This window comes from Rattus norvegicus, chromosome 3 (genome assembly GCF_021556685.1).
Source record: "Rattus norvegicus strain SHRSP/BbbUtx chromosome 3, alternate assembly SHRSP_T2T, whole genome shotgun sequence".
Lineage (NCBI taxonomy): Eukaryota > Metazoa > Chordata > Mammalia > Rodentia > Muridae > Rattus > Rattus norvegicus.
In genome coordinates this window covers 40855026-40863829 of record NC_141536.1, presented here as the reverse complement: position 1 = coordinate 40863829, position 8804 = coordinate 40855026, and the positions used below count along the sequence as shown (strand labels likewise).

General features: G+C 47.6%; 1 protein-coding gene across 5 annotated transcripts; it reads left to right on the top strand.

The window, feature by feature from the left end:
- The first annotated feature begins 207 nt into the window (after positions 1 to 207).
- Nr4a2 (nuclear receptor subfamily 4, group A, member 2) lies at positions 208 to 8216 on the top strand. Of its 5 annotated transcripts, none has more exons than XR_015683350.1 (8): positions 208 to 401; positions 2045 to 2168; positions 2826 to 3513; positions 4270 to 4399; positions 4762 to 4925; positions 5764 to 5966; positions 6410 to 6467; positions 6616 to 8216. XR_015683350.1 is itself a non-coding variant. In XM_087654014.1 (8 exons), exons 3-8 carry the CDS (start codon positions 2839 to 2841, stop codon positions 6870 to 6872), a joined length of 1608 nt encoding a protein of 535 aa, XP_087510140.1. In that variant the 5' UTR covers positions 208 to 401; positions 2045 to 2168; positions 2826 to 2838; the 3' UTR covers positions 6873 to 8216.
- The last annotated feature ends 588 nt before the right edge of the window (positions 8217 to 8804 follow it).

Sequence of the window (8804 nt, the reverse complement as noted above, 5' to 3'; positions counted from 1 at the left end):
GAACTGTTCCCACCTTAAAATCAGCCCCAGTCGTGACGTCAGGTCGGAAATATACCAAAGCGAGCGCGGGCCAGGAGTCCGGGGAGCGCGGCGGCTCGGCGATTGGACCGTGGGCCGCTGACGCGGGCTGACGCGCGCAGACTTTAGGTGCATGTTGGCAGCAGCAGCGCGAGCCACATAAACAAAGGCACATTGGCGGCCAGGGCCAGTCCGCCCCGCGGCTCCGCACGGCTCTGCGTCCCTCTCTCCTGCCCAGCCGGCTGCCTCCCTCTCCTGCGGCCGGGCTGGCTGCGTGTGGCTCTCCGCGCCCCGCTCCCGCAGCGCTCCAGCGGACCCCGGCTCCTCTGCTCCCGGAGGGAACTGCACTTCGGCGGAGTTGAATGAATGAAGAGAGCGGAGAAGTGAGTAGAAGCGGCGGGATCACCGGCGGTCACGCGTCCTCCGGGTCTCCGCGTACCCGGAACGGGTTCTCTGCAAGTGGGCGCTGGAGCCCCGGAGCGCGAAGGGGCTTGGGGTGCGGAGGGGGGGTGGCGAGTGGGCGCGCGCAGCTCCGCCGAGCCTTTGCTGGAACTCCGGTGGTAGCGTAAAGCGGGGGGAGTTGGCTGCCGGCAGAGGTTTCCAGGCTTCTCATTGGTGGATGTGGCAGGGGGGACTCCCACAGTTTTAGGGGAAGCGGACTTGCCTGCGGAGATGTGCTCAAAGTTTGCTCTTGGTGTGAAATTGATTGTGGCTTGAGTAGGCTCCATCTCGTGAACATGTGGGAAACAGTCCGGGAGAGAAAGTTTACGTGTTGCTTGGGAACAGTGTCGCTCAGCTCGCCCGCTTGCGGAGGTTTCCCGGATATCGTCGAGCAAGGGTAGTGTCGGTAGAGGGTCCCGTTGCGAAGTTGCCTGAAATTTCTTCTTTTGGTATATGCTGTCCTTGGGTAGTGTGTCAGTGTGTGCGTGAGGTAAAGAATACAGTTATGAAACTGTGACACAGCCTCGGGTTAATATCCAGCACAGACATATTTTCAAGGGCGGCGGCGGTTGGGGTTGGTGGGCTGGGGGATAAGGCAAGAGTCCTCTGGTTTTTCTTGTTAACCTTCTCCACTCCGTAAAGCAAGCAAGATTATGGAAGAAGGGAGAGGGATCAGAAGGAGAGGGTGTTTGGGTTTCTTTTCTTTATTTTATGAACAAGATCGTCCATGCTCTAGAATGCCTTGCAAATGGGGACATCTGAAAAGAGCTAGAACATAAGAATGCCTTGTCCCAGCAAGTAGGCAGCCGGTGGAAAGCATTGTGGAGAAGGTGCTAAGCTTGCTGTGCTGAGAAGTGGTTCTAACGTTGGTGCCAATATCATATAAATAATATTTCCTTCCCTCTGCAGTTGACCCAAGATACTTCTGGTAAAGTAGAGGTCTCTCTCATCACCTCTGAGCCATGAAAAGTGTTGAAAATCCAGTTCTCTGGAGGAACACCAATTCACTTGCCCCTCAAGCCCCATTTGATTTTGCTGGAACAAAATCAATTACAAAAGCCACCCTCGCACCCAAATTAGCTTCTTCGTTGTCCAGGACTTGCTAACGTTTTTCTAAGGATGGGATCTCTATTGTTTTTTTCCCCACGGTGTACTCTTGAGTTCTACTAACTTTCTTTCTCCCTCTAAGAGAAAAGTCCATTTGACTACAAGAAAATTATTAAGAGGCGGCTTTGATGCTGTGTTTTCTCTTTATCCCAGACTTCTTAGGTTTGAAATAAAGTAAAATGACAAGGGCCTTTCCATCTATATCAAAGAAGGCCAATTCATTATATTGTCTAGTATCCAGTAGACTCCTGGGATAACTTCCCCACAGGATGCTTTCTCTGCAGGGAAACGGGGAGTTGAGTGGCATTCTCTGCTGCTTAGCCACCGCTATCCCTGCACATTCATTTTAAGCTGCTCTTTGGTATAGTCTTGACACTCTCTTCCAAGGAAAGCCCTGAAGGGACTGCTGAGTGAGTCCGCATCTGTCCAGCCAAGTCTCGGTGGGAACATCCTGAAACTTCCTCTGTCTGTATTTCAGGGAGATCTGACGGGCTGGATCCCCAAATTGCTTTTTAAAAAATATCTTGGAAACTTTGTCCTTTGCTGAATTACGACACTGTCCACCTTTAATTTCCTCGAAAACTCCAATCACTCGGCTGAAGGTTAGTGAGCTTTTTCTTTCATTACCTTTCCCGAGTTCCCCATATATCCGGGGGGGGGGGGAACCCAGGGCAACAGAATCTTTTCAGGCCAACCCTGTGCCTTATGGTCACAGAGAACAACTTTCTCATTGTGCAATTCAACTTCATTTCTAGATCATGGGTTCTAGAAATCCTTGTCGACCCTGAGCTTCAACGAAGACGCTCACCAGAGTGGGAGTGTGTGTTGGGAGGGGGTGGAGGGGGTGGCTTTTGGAATATCCGGGAGTGTAGACCCTAAACAGCTTCCCAGCTCTGGGTCCAGGAATCAGCCCTTTCTTTCCTTCATCGCTGTTCAACCTCTTTTGCCCTAACCCTTGCACCCCTATCCCCCCATTCCCCCTGACACCGCGAGCTGCCGGTGTAGCTCCAGGTGTACCCGAGGCCGGAAGAAAGTGTTCAGTTGACCAGGCTGAGTGTATATCACCCTGTTTCATTTCCAGCCATGCCTTGTGTTCAGGCGCAGTATGGGTCCTCGCCTCAAGGAGCCAGCCCCGCTTCTCAGAGCTACAGTTACCACTCTTCGGGAGAATACAGCTCCGATTTCTTAACTCCAGAGTTTGTCAAGTTTAGCATGGACCTCACCAACACTGAAATTACTGCCACCACTTCTCTCCCCAGCTTCAGTACCTTTATGGACAACTACAGCACAGGCTACGACGTCAAGCCACCTTGCTTGTACCAAATGCCCCTGTCCGGACAGCAGTCCTCCATTAAGGTAGAAGACATTCAGATGCACAACTACCAGCAACACAGCCACCTGCCCCCTCAGTCCGAGGAGATGATGCCACACAGCGGGTCGGTTTACTACAAGCCCTCTTCGCCCCCGACACCCAGCACCCCGGGCTTCCAGGTGCAGCATAGCCCGATGTGGGACGATCCGGGCTCCCTTCACAACTTCCACCAGAACTACGTGGCCACTACGCATATGATCGAGCAGAGGAAGACACCTGTCTCCCGCCTTTCACTCTTCTCCTTTAAGCAGTCGCCCCCGGGCACTCCTGTGTCTAGCTGCCAGATGCGCTTTGACGGGCCTCTGCACGTCCCCATGAACCCGGAGCCCGCGGGCAGCCACCACGTAGTGGATGGGCAGACCTTCGCCGTGCCCAATCCCATTCGCAAGCCGGCATCCATGGGCTTCCCGGGCCTGCAGATCGGCCACGCGTCGCAGTTGCTTGACACGCAGGTGCCCTCGCCGCCGTCCCGGGGCTCTCCCTCCAATGAGGGTCTGTGCGCTGTTTGCGGTGACAACGCGGCCTGTCAGCATTACGGTGTTCGCACTTGTGAGGGCTGCAAAGGTTTCTTTAAGGTGAGCAAGTCAGGGCGGCGGTGTCAGGTAGTGACCTTGTACCTGAGACCCAGCAGTTTGCCCTCACCTTCCGGTCAGCAGCCCAGCTCGAGTTCTGAAGCTACCCACGAGCTGTAGAAGAGGTTTCGGGGTGTCTAAGGAAAGAAATAAAGACTGGGAGAGTCAGGCTTTCACCTCCCCTCCCCCCCGCGCCCCACAGCAACCTGCGGGCCCCCGGCGGGCTCAAGCCCGAAATTGCTGAAGCCAGAGTTGGAAGAGGGCGATTTGCATGTGTTAGGCGCTGTCTTCCTTGTTCAGATTGAAATTGGTTAGGACAGAGAACCGTGTCTGAGCTAACCAAGTGGAACAGAATTCCCTATGGTCAAATTAAGTGATCTCTTTATTTCGCCATCCTGATTGAATAATCTTATCATTTTAAATAGAGAAGGTCTCCAAGGAATGTAAATAATATGAATGCCCACGGATTTGTATTTACCGAGCGTCTCCTGCTCCTTCTCCTGGCATATAAAACACAGCAAGGAGCGGCAAGGTTAGCTCAAATGTTAACGCTATCAATTTTCTTCTGGTAAATGCCCTGGGGAGGAAAAGGAAAGGAAATAGGAAGAAAAGAAAAAGGAAAAAAATTTAAGGAATAGTGTTTGTGTTTGTAGGGAAGGAATGCAGATCCAAGCCATTTTTTAAAAAATATGTCCAGTTTGCTGTAGTGTGAATTACAAAATAATAATCATTTTGGGCCTACATTCTCTCCCTCTACAGCGCACGGTGCAAAAAAACGCGAAATATGTGTGTTTAGCAAATAAAAATTGCCCAGTGGATAAGCGCCGCCGAAATCGTTGTCAGTACTGTCGGTTTCAGAAGTGCCTGGCTGTTGGGATGGTTAAAGAAGGTAGGTCCGGGCAAGCTGTTGACCTCCCATTCCTCGCCCTTGAAAGACCACCCCAGCTGCTTGTGGACTCTTGTCCCTGCCTCACTCCCTAGCCCCCTGACTCCAGGATTCCTCTGTTAAATTCCCTCCTCTAAAGAAAGCCACCCGACGGCCCTCCTTGTCTCTAAGTATAGGACCTAGTTGGAGGAAGGTCTAAAATAACCCGCGGTTTATTAATGCTTTTCGTCAGTAGAGTCTTTACAAGCAGAGGGGCCCTGGACCACCAGGTCGGGCTTCCACTGCTTCCTCCCGGGAGGAGCGGGTGAAACAGCCGAGTCTGGGCTCAAGGGAACAGCGTTAACCCTTGAATAATTCCTTTACAGTGGTTCGCACGGACAGTTTAAAAGGCCGGAGAGGTCGTCTACCCTCAAAACCGAAGAGCCCACAGGATCCCTCTCCCCCCTCACCTCCGGTGAGTCTGATCAGTGCCCTCGTCAGAGCCCACGTCGACTCCAATCCGGCAATGACCAGCCTGGACTATTCCAGGGTAAGAAGCTTGTGGGGTAAGAATATCATGTGGACAAGCCAACAAACGAGCAAGACCCTCGCACTATACCCAGCTTTAGTACCCCCAGACTCAAGGGTAAAGGAGGCACACCGGAATATATACTTCACAACTTTGGGGAGGTTTTCAGGAGACAGAGAGACGGTGCACTTCAAAGTCTAGACCGAAAACACGCCAGAGGGGTTTCATCTTTGTGAACCATTATTGTCCGGCAGTCCCTCCAACTGCGGTCTGAAAGGCAAAACCTTGACCGTCCATGCCTAACCTTCCTTCCGACGTCTACTTACGTAGAAGTTACTAGAATACTCACCCATGACTTATCTGGGGCCAGGGAGTGAAAAGAGGGGTAGAAGGGATGGCAACGGGGCTCTCGGGGTCAGAGATCAAGTGGTGCAATTCTTCTTTTACTCCAGCTGTGAGAAATGTGCAGGCTTTGGTTGGAGGGAGTGTGGGCAAACCTAGTAGCGACTGCAAGATTATTAAGCTCTGCAAAGGGCGCCTCCGCTCAAGACCCACTCTGGGATTAGCATGAATACTACCGTGTCAATTGTTTTGTGGAGATAAGACTGAACGTTTCCCAGGGCTGGATGGCACTGTATTTAGTCTGTATGGAAATGGTAATTTACATATTTAAAGCAGCGACCTCATAGCACCGTCCCTAATTGAATTAATTGCCCCGGAACATCTAATTTCCTTACTGGTCAGAGAGAGGTTTAATTGTTATAAAAACCTGGCTCCCCTACTAGAAACGGGGTTAGCAATTTCACGGGTTATATATTTTAGAGAACCTCATTAAGTGCTTTTTAAAATGAAATTCCAGTTCCAGGCAAACCCTGACTATCAGATGAGTGGAGATGATACTCAACATATCCAGCAGTTCTACGATCTCCTGACTGGCTCTATGGAGATCATCAGAGGGTGGGCAGAGAAGATTCCTGGCTTTGCTGACCTGCCCAAAGCCGATCAGGACCTGCTTTTTGAATCAGCTTTCTTAGAATTATTTGTTCTACGCTTAGCATACAGGTAATGAGGGGGTCCTGGGGGAGGGATCAGAAGTAAAGAAAAGGGAGAAAGAAGGGTTGGGGTGGGGCGCAAGATAAAAACAAAACGAAGGTGAAGAAGGGAAAGAGTGGGACCAGAGCCTTGGGTGGACAAGTGGAGGTGGGATAGGAGAGTCCTTGATTGTTATGAAATTAAACCCTTTCAAGGTCCACTGGTCGACATTTTATTAACTCTTCAGTAATTAGGTGCCTCTTAAATCCCTCATTTATTGCTCTTCAAGTAATTAGTTGTTTAGCTTCTCTCTCTCTCTTTTTCTCCCCTCTCTCTTTGGTATTAATTGCAGGTCCAACCCAGTGGAGGGTAAACTCATCTTTTGCAATGGGGTGGTCTTGCACAGGTTGCAATGCGTGCGTGGCTTTGGGGAATGGATTGATTCCATTGTTGAATTCTCCTCCAACTTGCAGAATATGAACATCGACATTTCTGCCTTCTCCTGCATTGCTGCCCTGGCTATGGTCACAGGTCAGTACTGCTGGTGCAGGGTACTTCCCCTTTGGAACTTCCTCTGGTGGGACCGGTCATGGCTTTCCCTAATCACAGAGTCTCTCTGGATTCTGACAGCTGACTAACTCCCTGTGCATTCTTTTGTTTCTGATTGCATTTTCTGCAGAGAGACACGGGCTCAAGGAACCCAAGAGAGTGGAAGAGCTACAAAACAAAATTGTAAATTGTCTTAAAGACCATGTGACTTTCAATAATGGGGGATTGAACCGACCCAACTACCTGTCCAAACTGTTGGGGAAGCTCCCAGAACTTCGCACCCTTTGCACACAGGGGCTCCAGCGCATTTTCTACCTGAAATTGGAAGACTTGGTACCACCACCAGCAATAATTGACAAACTTTTCCTGGACACCTTACCTTTCTAAGACTTTCTCCCATGCACGTCAAAGAACTGGAAAGAAAAAAAAAATCCAGAGGGGGCTGGTCAAGATGGGTAGAGAGCTGGCTGAAGTGTCCGGTTCATGTCTCCCTTCTGTAGACCCCTAGCCCTCACCCCTAAAGTAAACAAACAAACAAGCAAACAAACAAACACAAATTAAAAACTGTTGCTATTTCCTAACCTGCAGGCAGAACGTGAAAGGGCATTTTGGCTCCGGGGCATCCTGGATTTAGAAAACGGACAACATACACAGTACAGTGGTATAAACTTTTTTATTATCAGTTCAAAATCAGTTTATTGTTCAGAAGGAAGATTGCAAATGTATGATGGGAAATGTTTGGCCATGCTTGCTTGTTGCAGTTAAGACAAATGTAAGGCAAATGTAACACACACACACACACACACACACACACACACACACACACACACACCTCTTAATGGGACCCTCATATTTTGCCCTTTAACAAGACTTCAAAGTTTTCTGCTGTAAAGAAAGCTGTAATATATAGTAAAACTAAATGTTGCGTGGGTGGCATGAATTGAAGGCAGAGGCTTGTAAATTTTATCCAATGCAGTTTGGCTTTTTAAATTATTTTGTGCCTATTTATGAATAAATATTACAAATTCTAAAAAGTAAGTGTGTTTGCAAAAAAATAAAAAAAGAAAATAACTCCATAAAAAGGGAACAAGCATGTGACTCTAGGTTGAAGATGTTATAGGCACTTGCTACTTCAGTAATGTCTATATTATATAAATAGTATTTCAGACACTATGTAGTCTGCTAGATTTTATAAAGATTGGTAGTTATCTGAGCTTCAACATTTTCTCAATTGTATAATAGGTGGGCACAAGTATCAATACATTGGAAAATCCTGACAAAAGGGACACATAGTGTTTGTAACACCGTCCAACATTCCTTGTTTGTAAGTGTTGTATGTACCGTTGATGTTGATAAAAGAAAGTTTATATCTTGATTATTTTGTTGTCTAAAGCTAATCAAAACTTGCATGCAACAGCTTTTGACTGTTTCCAGAGTGCTTATAATATACATAACTCCCTGGAAATTACTGAGCACTTTGAATTTTTTTTTGTTTTTTTTTTAATGTCTAAAATTGTCAGTTAATATATTATTTTATGTTTGAGTAAGAATTTTAATATTGCCATATTCTGTAGTATTTTCTTTGTATATTTCTAGTATGGCACATGAGATGAGTCACTGCCTTTTTTTCTATGGTGTACGACAGTTAGAGATGCTGATTTTTTTTTCTGATAAATTCTTTCTTTAAGAAAGACAATTTTAATGTTTACAACAATAAACCACGTAAATGAACAGAACTTTGTCTTATTTCTGGGTTAGGAAAAAGGATGACTTAACAACACGTCTGAGAAAGAGGCCAAAGTGGAGACTGATTTGGGGGTAGGTCACTTGGGTGACATCTGAATTTCAGACTGACAGCCTGGATCCATTGTGGCAAAAGGAAGGGTGTAATTGAACTAATTATCTAGAGGATTCAGTGCAATATTTTTCCTTAGCCTGAATTTTCCAGTCTGGTGACCTACATTTATCAGAATCAATTTAGAATATCCTACTCTTGTAAGTTTTGAGTTTACAGCTTTTCAAAAGGCGAGCTTGGGAGAACAAAAGTCTGAACTTTTCCAAGTTGGGAATCTTGTGAAGTTCTTGTGCACAGAATTCAGAAGTTTGCACTTGAGACTCAGAGGCCATGCGGATTCTTTTATCTTTGCCTTTTCAATTCCTGTGCATGCTGCTGTGAGCACTGCGAGTCTCCTGCCTGAGTTCTGAGCCAGCCTCCCCAGAAGAGCTCTGAAGAGATGTTTCTTACATTATTCCCCTGCTTTGGTGGGTAGTGATGAGGTGTATTTTCAACTTTTTAGAAACTTTCTACCTAATTATTTC

Coding starts and splice junctions, on each gene's coding strand:
- Nr4a2 (XM_087654013.1), top strand. CDS start 2,650: ATGCCTTGTGTTCAGGCGCAGTATGGGTCCTCGCCTCAAGGAGCCAGC. Junction 3,514..4,269: donor GCTGCAAAGGTTTCTTTAAG/GTGAGCAAGTCA, acceptor CTCCCTCTACAG/CGCACGGTGCAAAAAAACGC. Junction 4,400..4,761: donor TGTTGGGATGGTTAAAGAAG/GTAGGTCCGGGC, acceptor ATTCCTTTACAG/TGGTTCGCACGGACAGTTTA.